The sequence below is a fragment of the Lactuca saligna genome, chromosome 4 (genome assembly GCF_052625555.1).
Source record: "Lactuca saligna cultivar CGN05327 chromosome 4, ASM5262555v1, whole genome shotgun sequence".
Lineage (NCBI taxonomy): Eukaryota > Viridiplantae > Streptophyta > Magnoliopsida > Asterales > Asteraceae > Lactuca > Lactuca saligna.
The window spans coordinates 49,802,885-49,824,186 of NC_136420.1; the positions used below are offsets into that span (position 1 = coordinate 49,802,885).

Sequence of the window (21,302 nt, forward strand, 5' to 3'; positions counted from 1 at the left end):
AGTTGATGATAATAACCTATTGTATTTATTGTTTCTAACTAACTAGTTTACAAGATAACCCAAGCCCTTGAACTTATAAAGGTGCTATCACATGATAGTTCCATGTAGATGAAGATATAGTGTGTGATGTTTGCAAGGAATATTTATCTTTAACAAAAGTTTAGAGTCATATATTTCTAAGCAATGATTCAATGAATATATGTGTAATCTAGAAGTAGTATCGTTTTGACTAGATAAAAAAAATTATTGATAATAAAACAAGATTCAACGCATGATTATATGTGATGGTGGCGTGGTTGAACTATTTTAAATCGGTTGCACTCCCACATATTTGGTATGACCAAACCATGGAAAGCACGACATATTTATTTTACTACGGTTTCACTTGTATTTTGCAAGAAATATTTTACTCATATTTGAATTTTAATCAATGCATTTCTTTTTGAATTTAAGCTTTTAAACTCATTCATGAGTTTAAGAGCTTAAATTCAAAAAGCAATGAATGGATTAAGTTCCATAAGTTATTAATAGGAGTGTTGTTGGAACGAATGAAAAGGTTTCCTTGAAGCTTATATGAAAAAGAATGAATTTTGGAAAAGTTCAAAAATCATTAAGTAGCCTAATTTGGAGCTTTATAACTTGAGGTCTAAAGCCTATATGTGATAGGACTAATAGTGTTATAAATGAAAACTGTAGTCGACGTGATAAGAAATCTATAGTTAAAAGATTCTACTAAATGTGAGTTTATAGGAAAAAGTTGTAGGAGTTTGAAGTTAGAAATTTTTTTTCCATAAACTGTGAAAAAATAAGAAAAAATTCTCAGTCTTGGAAATTTCTGAACAGCCCGAGAGGCCTAATTTGGAGCTTTTGAAGGATTTTCCAGTGTCCAAATATTGACTGTAATATATCAATAGAAAATCCTTGCTACAAAGAAGGAATCAGGAAAAACAAATTTTGGTCATTTTATAAAGTATTGCCTTTTGTTATTTATTTATTTATTATTATTTGTTTTTTTATGGTTTTTGGTTAGCATCGTTATGCCTTTTGTGGAACCAAAAATTGAGAAAGTGCACCTTGTGATTCTAGTTAAAAGACTACTTTTCTAAGTGCAGTCCACACTCCACCGTCTCCTTTTCTAACTAGATAGAGAGATTCTTGAGGGATTATTGCATCTAAGGTTTAAGTTCTACCACATGACAGTGACTCTAGATTGTAAATCGGTAAAGTGGAGTAACCTCCACTTCACATCTACTTTCTATAAATAGATTGTATCTTCTATATGAGGATATCAATTCGTTTGTAAACTCAATAACATAGTTTCTATTCATGATTTTTATACATGATTTAATTCAGAAATCTAATTGCAGTTGAATCGAATGCCTCAACTCCCACGCATTGTCATATTAAAGCTACACATTCCAACACATCTAATTATGTTTACTCTTATATTCTTACGTTCCATTTTGGTCATTAAATCTTCGGTGTTCGCCTAAGAATATTTTTTGTACCATTTTGTTTACTCTTATATTCTTAGTACATGTGCAGGAAACAAAAACAAGTATACAACAATCAAAATTCAAAACAAAACAGTGAGAAACTACCTTGGCTTGTACAGACCAGACCAGAACATCACATTACATTAATTCTACCAACACAGTCTCCATATAACTTCTTAGACCTCATAAAATAAAAAAAACACAGAACAGACTTGCAACAGCCACATTGAAACATCTACTAATTTAATTTTTTTTTTTTTTCTTTCGTTTGATATTAATAATCTTAAGACCATGATAATTTTTTTCAGATAAGGTTAAGCATTGTATGTGAAAATAAGTCATGGTTTGTGGAGCTTGAAGCCGAATACTCTTGGGGTGTAGCTTTGTATGGCCTTTTGTGGCTTCAGATGACCATAACTCATCAAGAACAAGTGAGGGAATGTCGTTCCAAAATAAGCACCATCAATATCTATTACGCAACCAAAGTCAAGGAACACAAACATACAAAAAAAAAATTTTTAAAAAAAAAGATTTTTTTTTTAGATTTTAATAAAGGATACTGCCTTGGTATTTGGATCGAGGGTAGTAGATATCTTCACATTTAGGACAGTAAATTTTCACAGTGCTGGATCGGGGTATGTCGGATTGGCCAACAGGAAGACAGGGTTGTCCACAGCAGTAAACTCTTGGGCACCTTCCAAAGTCGTAATTTTTGTACTTTTCCAACTATAATGTTTTAAAACACTAGAAATCTCAATATGTATGTTTTATAAAATTATATATGAACAAACATGAAAAAGAGAATAGAGCTGTACCATTGCAGACATTCCACGGGTGGTTAATATGTAGCGCACGTGAATCAGGCCATACAGCATCTCAGCTGCTGACTCAACCAGTTCATTCTGTTCTTCAGTGAACATATCCCCTGCTTATTTACATAACAAATAACAAAATGATGCCACATGGATGAAACTTCAATCCCACATAGGGAGGGTGTAGAGGTTACCATGAGAAGATTCTGCATCTAAGATTAGATCGAGTGCATAATCAAAATAAGGAACTTGACTGCTTAACCCACAGAGGTTGAAATCATCTTGAATGTACTCATCATCAACTTCACAGAAGAATTCATTTCCTCGCAAATTGCAAAACCATGAAATCCAGGATGTATCATCCTCATCTGAACCACTAACATCAGACTCCTCGCTGTCTGTTTCAGATTCATCTGCAATTACAAGTTTACAATTGAAAATAAATTGTTATTCTGTATTGTAAGAGTTAATACCCCAATGTTAGGTTGTAGCACAATGTGCATCCCTTCTTGTTATGCATTGAAACATGCAATTGAATGGGTAATTCATCTATTTAAACCATAGAGAGAGAATTCAACAAAACTGTAACCAGCATCCATTCATGCAAGATAAGCATTCGTTTCAAGTTATTGAGAATGTCTAATACCAGAAAGGGAGATTAAATCTAATAGAATATCATTTCCAATATTCTTGAAAATATGAATGTAGTGTGTGTATGATTAAATTTGCCTCATAACAAAGACTCTTACGAACATATTCATAGCAATAAAAAAAGTCAGGTAATGATACGGTGTAGATATGCATAATCCCAAGCGATATCTTTTTCACACGAATATATGCAATAGACGATTGAATCTAACAGATTTAAGTAATGCAAAGAGCTCATCCACAATTATTCTTCTATCAGCCTACCATGGCGTTCGGAAAGTACAAATTTTTCAGAAGAAAACAAACCATCGGAGCCCTTGTTTTTGGGGTTGGCAAGAGTAGAGGAGGAACGGTTGTCACGATGGTGGTCCATGTGATGGGATTTTCCACCGCCACCTGCTGCAGAAGTTGACGGCATAGACAATTTTTCTTTCTCCTTGCTATTATTATTCAAAACCCTGGAGGTCGAAGATGACGTCTTTTCTAAGTGCTTGTCCAAGGCATCATTGATTCGTTTCCGATCCAACGGTCCACCACCTCCTCCTCCAACCATTTCCGACTTCGCCGAAGATCCACCTCGATCCCTGTACATAAATATTGGTATATTCGTACGTATATGTAGATATCTCTCTAAGTTTCCGAAGAAACTATAGATCTGATTCGAGATTTCGTTTAACCTAATTGAATAAAAGAAAGAAAAATAAAGAAAAGAAGATCAAGGTTCTGAGGGACGAAAAGGGGTGCATCCACGAAGATTGAACAAAGGGAGATGGGAAAAATTAGGGTTCGTGAACATCGGAAGAGAGAGCTAAAGCTCTTATTTTCTCTCTCTCCTCTTTCTTCGTTTCCTATTCTTGATTTTTTAGTGGGAAAATAAATTTTTTATTCCCATAAATGTATTTGCTTAAACATATTTTTCTTAAATACTTGAAAGAATTTTATCGACATAATCTGTCCATTATGCGATAATTCAATAACAATTATTATATAACTTTAATAAAAAAAAAAAAAAAAAAAAAAAAAAAAAAACTAATGATCAACATGATATATTTAATCAAACGTAATCGGTGATTCTTTATTAATCGCGAGTCATCGTAGAAACACTTCGAAAAAAATGATATAAATGCAACAATTTATAATTTTTGACGATTTTTCCCCAAATCAGCGCTATCAAGACCTCGGATCAATGTGTTAGTATATCTAACTATGTTAGCTTTTTTCACTTTTTTCTTTTTATTCGTATATTTATTCTTGAAACCTTAAATACATTTCGTGATATTTTATCTTCATGTTTTTTGAAATGATACATGGATTATTTAACGTGTTGGGTCAATTAGACAATATATCTAAATAGCCACTCAGCTATTTTTCTATGTGTTTACAGATATAACTATTCGCAAAACCATTTTTATATATTTTGTTTACTTATGTGGAGGTTATTTAAGATATTAGGTTAATATTGTACAATATATTGACATAATACCCACCTCTACATTACTTCTTATCTTATCCTTGGTATGTTGCAAGTTGTAAGTTATAAATAATACTATAATAATAGTACATTCATGGAGTCAAGTCAACCAAATTCCCTCGTTACTAATGAGCTAAAACCCATGTATACTAGTGACTTTCCTAGGCTCAAGAGTCAACAACTCCAAGCCCATATTGTAGTATTTCCATTAACTAAACTTTAGTTTCCATTTTGGGCCAGGCCCTATGGTACTGGACTTTGACTTCCCACATTACAAAAAGTCAAGATTACAAATTTGACTTTTCACTTTTCCTTTTCTCTCATCTTTCCTCTTTTTAGGCACCTCACTTTTCCCCCAAGAAAACCCATCATTTTCTCTTGATAAATTCTCCTCCATCTTCTTCATAACCAAAGTCTTTCCTCAATCAACCAGGGTTTAAATTCCTACAAATTCTTCAAGGTCAAAATCAAGAAAGTCAAAGTCAAAATGAGTACAACCACAAAGTTTATAAAATGTGTTACAGTTGGAGATGGAGCAGTTGGAAAGACTTGTCTTCTTATTTCCTACACCAGCAACACTTTCCCCACTGTAAGTCTCTTCTTCTGTTCTTCTACTCACTATGTGTGTGTGTGATTTTGTTGAAGGTTTGACTTTTGACTTTTCTTGGAAATTAATGTTCTTCGTCAAACATATATATTTTTGTTTTTTCAGGATTATGTTCCAACGGTTTTTGATAATTTTAGTGCAAGTGTTACTGTTGATGGCCAAGTTGTGAATTTGGGTCTGTGGGATACTGCTGGTACACCCCTTTTTTACATTTTATATGCATTTTTCGTCTTTTTGATTCATATCATCATGAAAATTAGAAACTTTTTTGTTTGAATGTGTGTGTATTATAATTAAAATCAATAAGATATGTATTTTTAAATGTATGTGTGCGTGTAGTATGATTAATATTTTCAAAAGTTTTCACCTTTGTTACTTACAAAATGTTCATCACTTCTATAAAATATAGTTTAATTAAAACAGAAGTATATGAATTTTAGTTATATTCACCAAATTAATTTACTTGTTGTAAAGCATACTTTGCAAACAGTATAATGATGCATATGCATTGGGCTGCTGTGGATCTGATGCATTAGGCTGCTGTGGATCTATATCCTTGATATTTGCATGGTGTATTAGTATTACTCACATACGTACAATAATTACTAATAATCTTAAATATCTAAGAATACAAATTTAGATTATTTTCAATGCTGAATAAACAGCAAAAACAAAATCAATATATAGATAATGAAGTTAAAGCATTGGACAACGTACATTGCATACGAAGGGTGGTATTCTCTATGTCATGTTATATAGTTATTATCAAGTAGGTATAAATTATTGTGAAAATGCCGTTCTTTGTCCTCTCCAAATTAACATAATAAACCAAAATACTGTTTTATTTCTTTATGCTTTTTACTATTTATATATATATAAATTAACATAGTAAAATCCTTACTTTATGCTACAATAAGGAAAAAAAAAAAAAAAAAAAAAAAAAAAAAAAAAAAACGATGTGCAAATAGACAACATTCATTTAGTAAATCCACTATTGTACTATATCTATGCTTTCTTATTTAGTGAATGATAAAAAGAAAAACACCCTCCCTTAGTTATTAATTGGAATCTATTATAATTTGTTATATAAAATCATATAGTACAAAGAGCATTATGTTAAATAGTGGACCAAACGATAATGATTGGGATGAAAACCCCAATATGAAATTGGCTCAAATTTTGCGTAGGGATAAAAAGTACTTTTTGGAGGCTTGCCTTGCCTTGGTGTTATAATTATAACAAATAAGTAATCATGTGACATTGCCTCCAATGTGATATGTAATTCCAATATCATATAGTATTTGATATTGTCGGGTGATAAATTAGTTGGAGTTTAATAATGTGTTCGTACAAGTAGAACAACGATCCTTGATTGACGATTGTTACATACAATTAATTACGTTGAATATATTATATTGAAAACAAAAAAAAAATGTAAAAATTGTAAACAGGTCAAGAAGACTACAATAGGTTAAGGCCACTGAGCTACAGAGGAGCTGATGTTTTCATCCTTGCTTTTTCTTTGATAAGTAGACCTAGCTTCGAGAACATTTCCAAAAAGGTATGTATGTTCAATTATATCATATTCTTTCTCTTATCATATTTAATAGAATAGACTTGTATGTGTATTATCACATCAATCTTTTCTTCTCAATTCTCATATATGATACATGAAATTTTGTCCTAGTTTTTTGCCATATATGTATTATGAAAATATGCTACTTTATTTGTGTATGCGATTGATTGAGATGATGTGCAGCATTAACAATAGTGATTTCTTTTGTTTTGGTTGAAATAAAAAAGTGGATCCCAGAGCTGCGGCATTACGCACCCTCGGTGCCTATTGTTCTTGTGGGGACAAAGCTAGGTTGGTTTTTTTTTTTTTTTTCTTTTTCTCGTTATTAATATTTACGCATAAAGATGAGAAAACGACTTTATAGACTAAATACTTACAATTTGCACCCTTAGTTATAAGCATAAGCATTATGGAAGCCACTTTCTTAAACTTTACATGATTACATATTTACATCTCCTCCTTTAGTTTGTTTCATACTTGTGTAAGTAAATCATTGTTGGATAAACAGATTTGAGAGAAGACAAGAAGTTTCTAATGGACTATCCAGGGGCTTCTACTATATCCACATCACAGGTACAACTTATTTGTGGTTTTTAAGGAGTTTGCATGACATCAGGGACTATAAATGTAAAACTGGAAAAGTAAAGGGATTCTGAGAATCACAAACTGTTGGTAATATAAGTTTTAGTCCCTCAAGAATCATAATTTGAAGATTTCCTTTTTTAATACTTAATTCGAATCCAGGGTGAAGAACTAAAGAAGCAAATAGGGGCAGTGGGCTATGTGGAATGCAGCTCCAAGACACAACAGGTTGTGACTTTGTTCCAACCATCATATTCATATTAATATCTAATACATGTTACTAGCTATTTAATGTTTTTTATATTATGAAAATATGCATTTACAAGTAGTAGTGCTGATGTCATGTGTGATGCGTGATGCATGCAGAGTGTGAAGACAGTATTTGACGTGGCAATCAAGGCAGTCCTTCAACCTTCAAAACCAAGCAAACAAAAGAAACGACGTCTAGGATGTCTTGTACTATGAAAAGATTTTTATAAAACAAGTTACAAATTCTGAAAATCATCACAACTCATCTTTCCTAGCTTTATGATTATCCAATTGGGAATGCTTGTTTGTTCATAAATATAATGATGATTCCCCGAAACTAAAGTATCTTTTATGTTTTATTCATTCTTTTCCTTTTGACTTTTAAGGTAGGGTCTTGTTCTTTTTCTTTTTTCTTTTTGGTAATGCAAAAAAGTTATTTGGATGTCATGTGAAATTTGAGTATGGTGATTGGTGATCATGTATCGAAGTTGGTGTAAAACACACTCAATGTATAAAGCAAGATTACTGAATAAATAATATAATATTTCAACTACTTAAAAAAAAAAAAAAAAAAGCAGTCTCAAGATTCCTAATTATTCAAAATCAACCCCATAGTTGTGAAAGTGTCTCGGTTTGACCACAAACAACATTATGTTTTTACAATGTCCATGAAAACAGAAGTAAAGAAGTGCAAGAATTTCATGCAGCCATGGCAGGAGGTTGTTCTTGGTGATTTCTAGGGTTACCTTTTCGATTCCAAATTGGGGTTGTCTCAATAAGCTTATGTGGCACGAGTCGCCTCTCCCGCTTTGTGAGTTTTGTGAAATTGTGGACTTTTAGCCTTGCGATTTCGGCTTCTTCTTCAGGGGTTATTTCCCTTAGAACAACTGTTAGTCTACACTCGGGTCTCACTCTTACTCCACTTCTACCTTTCGCATGATACGACACCCTTTTCTTGAAAAATCCCTTCCCAACAAATGCTTCCGCTGTTTATACAACATTTATAAAATTATCATTGAATTGAATAAACTATTATTATCATTATCATTATTATTATTATTACCAACGATAAGGCGATCTGCATCGAATGCATGATTGTGTGTGGCATTAGCTCTGGCTGAGTGGATCACCTGAACACATATATATTTAGTGGTTGTGTTTCTTTTTTATTGCAATTTACAAAGTTAACATTTTTCTTTATTTGCATGTATTAGAGAGTGTTGTGACCTGGTAGACAGTTTTTGAAGCACGTTTTACTGTCAACTGTAACTGTAATAGAGCATCCTCAACACGCATCCCACGAACCAATGCAGCAACCAAGTTCACCTTCTTTGGGCTCTGAAACCATTAACAAATATTAAAATTAAATAATAGGAAACTAGCATCTTTATGTTTTAGAATAAGGTTGTGCTTAATAATGAATGAAAAAGATGAACCTGTTTTATGTCTTTGAGAACTGCTTGGACTTTTGAAGGTTTGGAGACAGCTTTCTCAGGTTCAGCTTTCCCACTGCCTATAGCCAGTGTTGGTATTAGAGGAGAAGGACCAGGGGTTGCTTCAGATGAAAGTAATCTTCTTGTACTAGTAAATCCCTACAATACATGGAAAAAAAAAAAAAAAAAAAAAAAAAACGCAAAAACAAAACCTATAAATAATAACTTGCAATTTAAACAAAGATGAGAAATAAACTGATTCAAATGAACTCCAAAGCATTACCAACTGGTGCAAATAGTGATATAGAGGTCTTGACATGTTTATTGAAGGTGGAACTCGAAGGAGCTGCATATGAGGTGGCACACCTGAAAAAAACAATAATGTTAAGATGAGGAAATCATGTTTTTCTTCACAGGTTCGTATTACCAAGCTTCCCATCTAAAAGATATTGTATAATGTTTTAACCTTGAATTTGAGATAACTTCAATGGAGAAACAGAAAAGTTTGCATAGGTGTGATAGCTGCTTTCCACTCTTTTCCCAACCTTTTGGAACAAAGAATGAACATGTCGATGCCAGCCCACCATGACTTATTCTTAAAGGCAGTCTTCACTGAAAGTTCCCAGAAAAATATGATTTTATATGAGCTATTTGTAAAAGAAACAAAAAGAACATATGCTAATGTGGAATAGGGACAACATCTTAGATCTTAGATAAATGATAAACAGCACAAATATCCAGAAATATGAAACCTTGTCATAATATCACAGTACAACCTATACAAAAGTTGGAATGTGAAAAGAAGCTTTGGACTTATGTACCATAGAATAAAAGATCAGATATCATTTTTCATATGTTAGTATATAAAGGTGTATATAAGCAAGGGAGATAGCTAAAAAAACATATGCATGATAATTGACAAGTTGATATCCATCTGTGTTTATCTTAAAAGAACAAACTGTGTATCCTACTTTTATAATCTTCTTTCCATAGCAAAGATAGCTTCTTGATACATAAGCATAGCAAAACTCCACCTCCTCACCTTGTATGGAACTCATACACAAATGGGTTAGAAGATTGCAACTACTAATCTACTACACCCTATGCCAAAAACAAGTCATCCGTTCATGTAGACACATATACTTGATTGGTGTGAGGAAAATGAAATTGGAAGTTTCAGAAACAACTCAACAATCACTAACCGCGGTCTTCATAGTATTTCGAAGTTTTCAGTGACCTATTTACAAAAATGTCAGAAATCACTACACTCAGAATGGTAAACCGCAAATATCTAGGTCAGGCATTTCATCAAACACTTCATATGCACTTGCGTCGTCACAAAATTTACCTAAAACTCTCAGCCCCACCACATTTTCTGTCAGACATACTTCTACTTAAGTTTCGCTAAGCACGTACAAGGAAAGCTACTGCTATTCTGATTCAGTGATTATATCATATAATGTCTCTAAACATAAATCTAACAATCAGATTGATACACAAAAATAGGAGTTAATGGGATCAGGAAAAATACATAGAATGCCCACCTACAAAGAAATATGCGTCACCGGAGATGAATATCGGCAGATGAAAGTGGTGGCGGTGTTTCTATAAGCGGCGTGCTTCGGCTTTTGCCTGCTGTGGAGTTTCTCAGAGAAAGAACATTACATCCCTACACTTCAAATGAAGTTTGAAAAATATTAACGTGAAGCCCTTTGTCTTTTGCTTTGCATAGTTTACATCACTCTGAACTTAAAATTTTCAAAAACGCCTCCAAATCAAATATGTTTACATATTTGATCCGTAGTTTAAGCTAAATACATAGTTTAATAAAAATATTTTGTTTATCATATATCTAAAATATCTCTTAGTAAATTTAAATAGTTGTTCGAATTGAAACTAAAACCAATAATACATTAAGTTTGCAACTGCAACTCAAATGTATATTCCGTACTATAATAATAAAAGTTTTTTTTTAATATTCATATCATAATTGGAAAGTATTGATGGTTGGAAGTATAAATAGTAAAATGGACTATCCGGATAACTTAGTTGATGGTCAAAATTGATATTATGTAATATGATTAAAATACATTTAGAATCATGTTTGGTTGCTCTAATGGTTTGAAAAAAATGGTTGGAAAAGTTCTATAAATTAAAATCGAGTAATTGATGGTTGACCAATTTTATTTTTTTAAGTAATATTAAGAAATCAACGAATTGAACTTTGCTAGAGATCACAAAATCAACCATTAACCAAGAATCGTCCAAATATATCGGATATCATTATATACATCGGCGTAGACACTATTAACTTGTCATCAATATAATAAGATTTCATAACAAACAATTATCCAAAATGTTTATTTGAGATTTTAATTCTTACACATAACTTTCAAACTATTCTTTGTTCCAACACTATGAAAATTATGAGTTGAATTGTGTGTGGAGGGTAAACCATGGCCATGGACCTTGCTTATGGAAAAATCTTTTGAAGATAAAAACAGCCAAATTAGAAATACAAAAAAATAATAATAATAATCAACTCGGCATAACTTTAGTTTAATCAACTATTTTGTTTGAACCTAACTACATCATTACTTCATTAGATACCATTGCCACGACACGACATGCTTAATTTAATATGTCCATCCCATCCAGAATCACACACCTAGTTTAGTAGGTGCCTATCATTCGTGTCACACATTGCTATAAAACGTAAATAAATAAAAACATGTAATGTAGTTTATGTTTTTATAGAGAATTGTGATTTGCAATGCAAGATAGTATCTGAATCTTTTAAGGCATTGAATCGGCTAATGGTTAGACAAACATGTTGTACAAGAAGCAATTAAAAGAAAAATAAAGTTGATGCAATTTGGTGTATCTATCTATGCAAAAATATACAACGAAACAACAACTTGTCAGCATTGAAAAGAATAGTTTACTACTAGACAAAATACGGACACAAAAATGATGTTTCACAGGCCGTGTTCTTGCTTCTAAAGCGCTCATAATTCATTCAAACATTCCTATTGCAAAAGTCCATTTAGTTGCATACTGAAAAGCTCCGCAAGTGCACCACGAATGTCCATCTGAGCCACAGCCACAAAATTTCATATTCAGATTTAAAAATAGACACAAAATTAAAATTAAAAAATAATAATAATAAGATTTACCTGCTCACAGCATACAAGCTTGGTGATTAAAGGGTAGAAGCTTCTCAAGTGTTTTTTGAATATCTGGTTGTCCATCACACACATCCCCTTGAGAACCTGTAAACATGAATCAACAAGACAACAACATTTAGGAAAATATGTTTTCAAGTATTCTTTTTTATCAAATGTCTAAAACGCCCTTACCTTAACGATGATGGGGGAACGTAATCCAAGAACCTGATGAACCTCCATGGTGTTGTTTGTACCTTCTCCGATACTTGATTGGAAATCAGATGCTTCCTTCAGCACCTGTCCACAAAATGACACAAGCTTCTCTTCAGCATCACTCTTCACTGCCACATCATCATCAACCTCTCCCTTCTCAACCCCACAAGTCGTCTTCTGTAACGCATCCAAATAAATACATGTGCCCGCTAACTCCTGCCGTAGAAGGTTCAATGGCGGCCTGACCGACCAATCACAGTTTGCCACGTGTCAGGAAAAAAAAAAAAAAACAAGTGTGAAACTAAACTCACCTTTCGGAAGGAATGTGTTGCATGCGTAGTCTGAGGTTTGTGTAAGAGTTATATGATGCAGCAAACTCTAACATGGAGAATAAGATCTCCAATATTGTCATCTTTTGATACGCCTTCAGCTTGCTCCAGTATTTTTTCTGCATCCGTATGCTATTGTTTTTCACCAATTCTTTTAAAAAAGGAAAATTTCCCATATTTTTAAAGAAAAGCAGCAACATACCTGGATGCTATCAAGGGCTCCCAATAGTAGCAACTGTGTTATGCATTTGCCCCTTACAGTTCCCATGAATGGACTCTCACTCAAATCTTCACTCTCATGCCCCCCCACAACATCCAGAGTCTTTTTTTACATCATCAAAAATCAAAAGATCAAATTTTTTTTTTTACAGATTTTAATCTGTTTAATAATTAAAAAGATCAGAATCAACAACACTATACCTGGGATGGAGTAGCTTGTACCACGATATCTAAAGCTGGATTCTTGGGCTTTGAAGTGAAACTTCTCATGAAGATGTTGTCCATCAGCCGTTGACCAATCGTTTGACTTCTTTGCAAATCTGCTGCACCTTCAGAACCATTCTGGACCTTGCCTGGTGAAACTATTTTTTTAAAGTGTCAGAACCTTATACAATATATATATATATATATATATATATATATATATATATATATATATATATATATATATATATATATATATATATATATATATATATAATATACGATATCAAGAATGTTTCTACTCAATATAGAAATAACTTGTAGGGTAGGCCATAACCTTCAGATTCATGCAGATCCATTGATGGTCTTCCTTCTTGATTCTCTTGCACTTGACCTATCACACAAAAATTAATACATCTTTCTATGGAGCAAATCAAATACATAAATTATGACAATAAAGTGGCTTCTTACCATTATCATTTATGTGAACCTCTAAATCTCTAGCCACAACTGACCGACTCTTAGTCTTACCACTTTCAATACCCAAAGCATTCAGTAGCTCAAGGGGTTGAGTGGTGTATGAAGCATCTCTGCAAACCCACAAAGATAAACTAAGACATACATGAATATACAATAAAAGTATAAAGTAACAGAGGTGGGATCCACACACACACACCCACCTTATGCTTTTCAACAAGGTATCCCAATCACTATCACTAAACTGATGCCCTCCAACTTCTATAAGATGGACCAATGCAGCAAGGGAGATTGAGGCCACTGACTGATCTGTCTTCTTCGCACAATCTAACAGCAGATTTAACAGTGGGGGCAGCATAAAACATACCTCCTGAAACAGCAACACACATATTTTATAAATAAATAAATAAAGTATAAAGTTTTATGAAATTAAATAAAAAAAAACATGACATACCTTGTAAAAAGTATTGAAAAGGTTGCATAACAACTGCAATGAATGAACGCTAGTTTCACGGACCCACTCATCTCCATACAATGTAGTCTCTTTTCCAGCATGGCGCACGTGATCAAAAATAGGAAATAAAACGCGATGGAAAATACTTTCCCAAAAATTAGCTGAAAATTTACTTCCTCTTTCATTCAACAAGTCAAACAACACCTCTAGTGCACAGTTACTAACTTCAGCTCTCGGATCAGATGTCAAATCAGACAAACCAGCCAACATTGGGAACCAATAATGCTCAGTTATATCACTTGTTGCATCTGCATTATCATCAATCGGTTTCAAGCTGCCACCTGGCACCAGACCCTAAACAATAATTTCAGTTAGTGGATGATTAAAATAATTCAAAAGCAAATAACAAAAAAACAAACCTCTGCAAGTCGATCTTCACATATGCGGAGAAGTGCAATGGCTTTCAAACTGATGCGATGAGAAGTTTTATTATTGGCAAAACCAATTAGACAATTGACACAATCCATAAAACAGTCACCAACAACTTGATCAAAGTGTTCCAGTATAACTGCAAATTTGTTTATTTTTTCTGTTAGATATGTGAAAACTGACCTTTTTTTTTTTTTTTTTTTTTAAAAACAATATGTTTTCATATACCTTGTTCTACATTCTCGAAAGCACTTTCGACAATTGGTTCCAGGTCATCATCTGCAGCAGCTGTGAAAATCATGAAAACACTTCTCCAACCAGATTTAATGCTTCCAACTTTTGATTTAATCATCTGAACGATGCAATCCACGATTAATCTTCGGATTATTTCACTGCGGCTATTTCGCATCAAAACAACAAACGGTTTCAAGATGTCATTCTGGAATGTGAAATTAGCAAGCTCTGCACGTTCCAGATACTTCATCCCAAGTTGCCTTAGAGAATCTATAGCATACATTGCTATCTTCTCATCATGATGACTTCCAGCAGCAATAAAATGATTAGCCAAAACAGACCATATTCTTGCCCATACCTGAAAAAACATACAGTAATATTTTCCAATCATTAAAAACTGAAAATAAAATCCAAAATTTGAATAGATGAAGTATTTTTACTATTTACCATACGAATACGGGCCATGTTGTAGTAACTGATCTCAACAAGCTTCTGCAAGCTATAAACACGAGCTGGATTCTGCTTCAATTCTTCAGCTGAGACATTACATAAAGCAGTAAAAAACTCCACCACTGACTCACTTGGGAGTTTAACACTGTTCACAAAAACTTGCTCAGATGGTTTTCCTGCTAATTCCCTAAGAGATTGAAGAACTGCATCTTTTGAAATCTGGTTGGATCCAAACATGACTGTAGCAGCCATGGCAGGGGTAGAAACGGTATATTCCAGACGAGAAGTACACTCCAAAACTGCATTCCAAGTGTCCTGAAGTGCATCAGGCTCTGTGCCACTTATATCCAACAATGTCCTTAATGCTTCAACGTTCTTACTTCTCATGTCTTTTGGTGCATGTAAGAAAGTATATCTGATGAGTGATGTCAGAAAAGCATAACGCATGGTATCCATACCAAGCACATGAGTAATGTGAATTCCTGCTTTGAACCCTTCCATACATAAAAACACTCTGCCTTTGTTTTCTTTCTCTTCCATACTTACTGCAAATGTAGCAAGAAGTGGCCATCCAACAGTTTCAACCATTGGTCTCACAAGCTTGATTTTATATGATGTATAAAATGTTCCCCTTTTTGCCCCTTGGTTCCTAAAAATTGCTTGTGTTTGTCTGATTATGGCTTCACTTTCAGACTGTGTGTCGCTTTGATTTTTCTGTTTTGGGAGAGCCAAATTCAGAATACCGATTATGCCCCCTCTTTCCTCAGCTTCTGGCTTTCTGCTGCTTTTCCCGATGTTATCAGCTTTCATTTTTATTTCTTCTTGAACAATGGAATCATAAATTTCTTCCAGAACATCTGTTGGTGCAGATTCTTCAGGGTCATTTGTGGCATTCATTCGCACAAACTCGGCTTTTGTCATTTTAGGAAACACCATTGGATTATGAGCATCAGTGTTTAACATTATAACTGCATATGCAAGAATGTAAGCAGTGTCTGCATTCTTGAAAAGACCTGGATTATCTGCACAGTAACTGCAAAGACAATAAAACATACAAAGAAATAAGAGTCAGGTTTAAGCATAAAAGTGACTGTTGGTAGTTTCTTTTTGGGGCTAAATGAATGCATACCGTTCTGCAAATTTTTCCATTATACGATCTATCTTTTGTGCTTCACCAGGAAGACGAAAACCTCTAAGAAATTCACGGATTGCAGTATGAAATTTCATTTCAGAGAAGCTCATAGAGTCAACATAAGCATGCATTACAGCAAGAGGAAACTCCTCATGTTGACCTAAGTAGTCACCGATCATTGCCTGAAAGTCCAGACACAAGATGGTGAATAAAGGGTAATTTTGGAAAGGCTTTAAACTATTGTAGATCAAATATTGTACCTTGTCTAAGCTAGGGGTGTTTCTGAGAAACTGAGCAATTGAAACTGGTGTATTCTCCACCAAACTATTTGATTTCAGAAACTCAATGCCCTTTACAGGATGACGGTTGAACTGCAATTCATTGATAATTGAAATCACTTTTGAAGTAAAAAACAAGTCCTTTGACCTTGGAAGTCAAACGGTCAAACCATATTTACCTCAGATATTGCAGCTTCCATGGTGGATTTATGAGCTTTGACTTTCTCAAAGTTATTTGCCACGTCACTATTGACCTGAGCATCTGCAGCTGAAGAATCTTCTTCAATAGATTTTTGGTCTTCACTTTGCTTTGACTCTCTTCGCAACTTCTCCCAGTCAACTAGGGATTTCAACACACTCACAAGACACTGAAACATGAAAGACAAAATATTATCACTGCCCTAAAAAAAAAGAATCTTTCTACAAGGAAATTAAAAAAAAAAAAAAAAAAAAAAACCTGAAGTGAAGACCCTTTGATTGATCCAATCTGAGTGGCATTGACTGAGTTAGGATCCACACTTTGAGTCCCTTGAGCAATTCTTGATAGGGTTGTCACCTATATGTCAAGAAAATTACCAGAATCATCAATCATGTACCTGTTTAAGAACTAAGAAAATATATGGTAAAGTCCATGGGCATAAATGACAAATTACCATTCTTTCAAACGAATTTGGAGCATCAAGATCACAATCATAGTTCACGTATAGATCAACAAGCATTTGTGGATCCTTGCAAACTTTCTCCAGCATCCGGAGAACACTTAATTTCAGGTTGAGTGGGTACTCTGACCCTTCCAAAGATCTCAAAACAATCAGGGGGAAAAAGATACCAATTTCAACCTGATAAAAAAAAAAAATGAATTTTAAGTATATCACATTTACACAAACAAATAGAAAGGCACTATACAAACTTGTGGGTACCTTAAGGCTTTCCCTAAACCGCAACAATAGCACAGAAAAAATTCCAGTTGCATACTGCAAAATAAAGCAAAATAATATTATAAATCAATTACAAAAAGGAACAAAAAAACATTAATGAAAGCATCCAACTTACTTGAAAAATAGCTGGGGATTGTGAAACTGATGCCCGTAATAACACGTATGATAGGTAAGCTTTGACTGAGTCAATGATAGTGAAGTTCTTAGTGAAGGAGTGACTAACCCCTTCCAACAACCCCTGAAGAAGTTCAAGAGACAGAATACGAGTCTTTGTAGTAACTTCATCATTATCTTCCTTCATACCCATCTGCAATTACCTAAAATTAAACCAAAAGTTCCAAACTTTTTGTAGTCAAAAGTCAAAACTGAAAAAAAAAATGTGAACCTTGCAAAGGGTGCGGAAAAGAAGCAAAGCATCACGTTGTCCAATGCTCATGTTCTCCTGATCAATCCCACTTAAAAACAATATAAAAGACAAATTATCAGCATAAATTATACAATAAATTTCAAGCCAGCTTTTTTTATGGAAGACTATATATAGTTATATACCGAGGGGTCTTCCCACCATCTTCAAGTTTCACAGCCTTGTCAAGAACTGCCTCCAGACCCTGTATAATAAAAGGTCAAACATCTTAATCTTGACTGATATATTACCATTACAAATGACAGAAGCATATAGGAAAATGAAATTGATTATACCTTAATGTCAGTCCCACCAGCAAGATTATGAAGCTCATCAAGAGATTCACTAGGAGTTGACTTTTGACCATTTTCATCACCTGAAAAACTTTCTTCAACCTTTGTGGATGAACCACTTTTTTTATGTGAAGACGCCTGAATTGCAATGCAAGAGAGCCAAAATCAAAATTTAGAAGAGTATAAGAACAATAATATGAATGAATAGTTGTAGATTACAAACCAGATCTGTTTCCATTCGCCTGAAGACTATGCTGATCATTTGGGTTAACATAGCCTTGGATGTAGCTTGGTTGATAGGACTCTTACTGAGCATTCAAAAGAGATTTTGGTTGATGAATTCACTTCACGAAAAGCAAAAATAAACTAAAGAATAAAAACTAAGAGTTACCTATTAAGAGCAATGTTGTAACACACTCTGATTACCCCTAGTAATGCTTCCCCATGAACTGCATATAAGAAAGCACAATGTCAGCATTTTACATAACAAGAAGAAATATCAAATATCCCTTAAAAGCATTAAGATTACCTCTAAACTTGGCGGATGCAACAGCAGTGAGTAGAACTTTCAAGACTTGAAGAGTAGTACTGCATGAATTTCCATTATCATAAAAATGACATTTTTGGAGAGAAAAAAAAAATAATAATAATAATAATATGAAACATATATGTACCTATCTGGTGAGGAATTATCCACACAGCTGCAGACCATATTCAGAATGTCTGTAAACAGAGGACCATTTTTGCCATTTTCTAGACCAGGGTCACCCTCTAAATGATCATATGCAATGAGTTTCTGCACTTACAAAGTTTTAAACATGAATAATGTTATAAACATAAAGCCACTACAAACAAAGTATAATTCTAATTGACATACATGAAGACAATCCAATGCAAGCTCAATGATTTTGGGACTCTTGGTCTCAAATGCAAGGCGCAATGGATTAAGAACAAGTTCCGACTCAGCTCCTTCCAAACTATGCCCAGCACTAGCCAAGGTTGTCTTCACACTTCCACCTGATGCCACGTTTTCTGCCACCTCAGCATCATTTGACGCTGAAGGTGCCACATCACCCTCCGCTTCAGTTCTTGTGGTTCCATTATCGGTTTCAGGCACACTGCAACAACAATGTTAAAAATGATCCAGAGTGTAAGTATTGGTATAACCGTATGGAAAAACTGTGTCCCTAATTGAATAATCACAAATCACTGGTTGAGTTTGCATCCTGATCCACTTAAATTACATTATCTTAAAATAGTCATTATATCATGTTACAAAATGAACTATTGCATATTTCTACTCTCTCGCAGCTTAGGCAGTTAAAAACTAGATATGAGATATGTTGTAAACCTTCAGAGAACATGCAAACACTGGATTCACAATATTCATAACAATACTAATGCCCTCGAGTTTTATGTTCAAGAGATCTGTCTATTTGGGAAAGGAAGGAGTATATCATAAATCCTAACTCATGTATACATCTTTTTCCAATTTCCAATACACTCGATTTATATTGCTAGCATCGAGTTTTGTGTAGAGGCATTTCTCTATTGTTTCTTTATCTGAAATCATATGATGCATTTATCTACATTTCTCTTTCTCTTTTACTGATACATCCACTGGTTTGATTCTGTGTTACTCTTTCCAGACGCATATTCGAATTACATCTAAAGTTTGAATCTTATATACACGCACAGACAATGAAGTGAAAACATGGTTAGCAAGAAAGAAATGAAGTAAAGAGAGAAAATGATCAGAAGAACTGAAGAAAGCAATTGTAGCAGAATTTTGGCAACTAAAAAGTTGCAAATGATAATGGCACATGCATCCTCTTATAACAATATATATTGTAAGCACCTTGTATCTCCTCCCTCTGAAGATGTCACTTTGCTGGCATCACTTGATTTCACCTCTTTATTGATATCTTTGGAATTTTCTGGAAATGCAAGACGAACTGGGAATTAGTGAATGCTGAAATCATCAACCATATAAAGAAACAAAGCATGGAAGAGTATCAAAATCCTATAGTTACAAGGATTACAGAAAGAACAGTTATGTAAAGCCTCAAATTCTGAATGGCCCAAGATGAACTAAAATAACATATACTCAACTAACTACATATGTAATGGCAAGACAACCAAAACTATCCCTTCATTCCCAAAAAATGAATTGAACTTCACGTATAACACAATAACTGAAACTAACAAATAGAACAATGTTGATGCCAAATTAGTACACACGAAATTAGAAAAATGTTGATGTTAAATGAACAATCCGGCCACTGCTTCCGGGAAATTGCGTTTTTGCCACACTTCCATTCCCTCGGGTATTAGGATTGGTATACTTTTCTCACTCCGATAAATATAGCAATTCAGGTTCGCTTGTACTTTATGCATTAAAGGATGTACTGTGTTGCCTATCCCCAAAACACACACACCCCTTTGCATCAGAGAAATACTAGGGTCCATGTCAAAAATCTTGGGCAGATCCTTTTCTTGCGGAACCGATACAGAAATTGGTGATTGAAAGAGGAAATCAATTGACTCAACAACAGGCAAAAATTATTAAGTACTTCAACATATAGATATGTAAACACACATTGAAATTCAAACTGAAGATCTGGGATTTGAAGGAAACCAGAGAGATCAAATATCAAACCTAGATAAGATTGGATTGCAGTCTGCAGAGAGGTATACTTCTTCCCAGAACACTCTTTGAGCATGGATTCCAATGCTCGAGTAACAAAACCTCCAGCAGCACCTCCGGCCATCTTCGATTTAAATTTCTTTTGATTCCAATTCTCAATCGATCTTCTTGTTTGATCGAGGTTAAGCCAGAGATCTCGGTGTTGAGTTGGAACAGAAGAGTAAATGAGTTGAATTTTAGTTGATTGAGTTCACGAGTGAGAGAGATCAAACTCTCGCGCTCTGAGATCTTGTTGTCGATGGTGGATCAAGTTTTACTAAAAACGAAGGCACCAGTTAACAAAAAGGTGGAAATGAAGTTATTGATTTATCTATGTTGATGGCAAATTGCATAAAGATACTAATTTTTTTTATAAAACTTCAATTGACATAGTATGATTTTCTTTTAGACAAAACTACATAAATACCCCTTGGTTTATCGATTTTTTTGGGTTAGGTCCAAAAACGTTTAAGCTGTGGATTTGGTCCCAGTTTCTAACTGTAGCTAGAGGCATGTCGTGTT

General features: G+C 33.9%; 4 protein-coding genes across 7 annotated transcripts; 1 reads left to right on the forward strand and 3 right to left on the reverse strand.

Annotated features, from left to right (window-relative positions):
- Positions 1-1,722: 1,722 nt before the first annotated feature.
- Positions 1,723-3,750, reverse strand: LOC145041805 (putative casein kinase II subunit beta-4). Of its 2 annotated transcripts, none has more exons than XM_078989991.1 (5): positions 3,263-3,750; positions 2,503-2,721; positions 2,312-2,421; positions 2,057-2,222; positions 1,723-1,965 (listed from the first exon to the last, which is right to left on the reverse strand). In XM_078989991.1, exons 1-5 carry the CDS (start codon positions 3,546-3,548, stop codon positions 1,835-1,837), a joined length of 912 nt encoding a protein of 303 aa, XP_078846117.1. In that variant the 5' UTR covers positions 3,549-3,750; the 3' UTR covers positions 1,723-1,834. The 2 variants fall into 2 exon arrangements, with proteins under 2 accessions (XP_078846117.1, XP_078846116.1); XM_078989990.1 differs by having other exon boundaries at positions 2,312-2,424; positions 3,263-3,691.
- Positions 3,751-4,754: 1,004 nt separating this feature from the next.
- On the forward strand, positions 4,755-7,883 carry LOC145041808 (rac-like GTP-binding protein RAC2). The gene is made up of 7 exons (XM_078989994.1): positions 4,755-5,016; positions 5,140-5,227; positions 6,486-6,595; positions 6,838-6,901; positions 7,119-7,183; positions 7,355-7,420; positions 7,559-7,883. Exons 1-7 carry the CDS (start codon positions 4,915-4,917, stop codon positions 7,655-7,657), a joined length of 594 nt encoding a protein of 197 aa, XP_078846120.1. The 5' UTR covers positions 4,755-4,914; the 3' UTR covers positions 7,658-7,883.
- A 120-nt stretch (positions 7,884-8,003) lies between these two features.
- Positions 8,004-10,564, reverse strand: LOC145041806 (uncharacterized). Of its 2 annotated transcripts, none has more exons than XM_078989992.1 (7): positions 10,419-10,564; positions 9,341-9,486; positions 9,158-9,240; positions 8,878-9,033; positions 8,669-8,779; positions 8,505-8,571; positions 8,004-8,427 (listed from the first exon to the last, which is right to left on the reverse strand). In XM_078989992.1, the coding sequence occupies exons 2-7, from the start codon at positions 9,459-9,461 to the stop codon at positions 8,141-8,143; spliced, it is 825 nt and encodes a 274-aa protein (XP_078846118.1). In that variant the 5' UTR covers positions 9,462-9,486; positions 10,419-10,564; the 3' UTR covers positions 8,004-8,140. The 2 variants fall into 2 exon arrangements, with proteins under 2 accessions (XP_078846118.1, XP_078846119.1); XM_078989993.1 differs by having other exon boundaries at positions 10,423-10,557.
- A 1,026-nt stretch (positions 10,565-11,590) lies between these two features.
- On the reverse strand, positions 11,591-21,100 carry ATMIN7 (HOPM interactor 7). 2 transcript variants are annotated; one of them, XM_078989996.1, is made up of 30 exons: positions 20,754-21,100; positions 19,953-20,031; positions 18,972-19,212; positions 18,769-18,890; positions 18,624-18,682; positions 18,486-18,543; positions 18,318-18,402; positions 18,098-18,232; positions 17,948-18,006; positions 17,784-17,853; positions 17,514-17,705; positions 17,381-17,434; positions 17,114-17,299; positions 16,918-17,016; positions 16,640-16,828; positions 16,443-16,553; positions 16,180-16,364; positions 15,048-16,083; positions 14,595-14,958; positions 14,357-14,505; positions 13,938-14,291; positions 13,687-13,853; positions 13,478-13,596; positions 13,344-13,400; positions 13,004-13,164; positions 12,786-12,905; positions 12,566-12,702; positions 12,234-12,495; positions 12,051-12,146; positions 11,591-11,966 (listed from the first exon to the last, which is right to left on the reverse strand). In XM_078989996.1, the coding sequence occupies exons 1-30, from the start codon at positions 20,863-20,865 to the stop codon at positions 11,904-11,906; spliced, it is 5,121 nt and encodes a 1,706-aa protein (XP_078846122.1). In that variant the 5' UTR covers positions 20,866-21,100; the 3' UTR covers positions 11,591-11,903. The 2 variants fall into 2 exon arrangements, with proteins under 2 accessions (XP_078846122.1, XP_078846121.1); XM_078989995.1 differs by having other exon boundaries at positions 17,114-17,434.
- Positions 21,101-21,302: the final 202 nt, after the last annotated feature.

Bases quoted from the DNA above. Each gene is read 5' to 3' on its own strand.
- LOC145041805 (XM_078989990.1), bottom strand. From the start codon at position 3,548: ATGTACAGGGATCGAGGTGGATCTTCGGCGAAGTCGGAAATGGTTGGA. The intron at 2,722-3,262 runs GTTTGTTTTCTT...TTGTAATTGCAG, and splicing joins CAAAAACAAGGGCTCCGATG to ATGAATCTGAAACAGACAGC. The intron at 1,966-2,056 runs GTATCCTTTATT...GTTGCGTAATAG, and splicing joins TCGATCCAAATACCAAGGCA to ATATTGATGGTGCTTATTTT.
- LOC145041808 (XM_078989994.1), top strand. From the start codon at position 4,915: ATGAGTACAACCACAAAGTTTATAAAATGTGTTACAGTTGGAGATGGA. The intron at 5,017-5,139 runs GTAAGTCTCTTC...TTGTTTTTTCAG, and splicing joins CCAGCAACACTTTCCCCACT to GATTATGTTCCAACGGTTTT. The intron at 7,184-7,354 runs GTACAACTTATT...ATTCGAATCCAG, and splicing joins CTACTATATCCACATCACAG to GGTGAAGAACTAAAGAAGCA.
- LOC145041806 (XM_078989992.1), bottom strand. From the start codon at position 9,461: ATGGTGGGCTGGCATCGACATGTTCATTCTTTGTTCCAAAAGGTTGGG. The intron at 9,241-9,340 runs GTTAAAACATTA...TGTTTTTTTCAG, and splicing joins GAAGTTATCTCAAATTCAAG to GTGTGCCACCTCATATGCAG. The intron at 8,428-8,504 runs GTAATAATAATA...TTGTATAAACAG, and splicing joins TGCAGATCGCCTTATCGTTG to CGGAAGCATTTGTTGGGAAG.
- ATMIN7 (XM_078989995.1), bottom strand. From the start codon at position 20,865: ATGGCCGGAGGTGCTGCTGGAGGTTTTGTTACTCGAGCATTGGAATCC. The intron at 17,017-17,113 runs GTAATTTGTCAT...CTTGACATATAG, and splicing joins CAAATTCGTTTGAAAGAATG to GTGACAACCCTATCAAGAAT. The intron at 12,147-12,233 runs GTAAGGGCGTTT...TCATGTTTACAG, and splicing joins GTTCCCCCATCATCGTTAAG to GTTCTCAAGGGGATGTGTGT.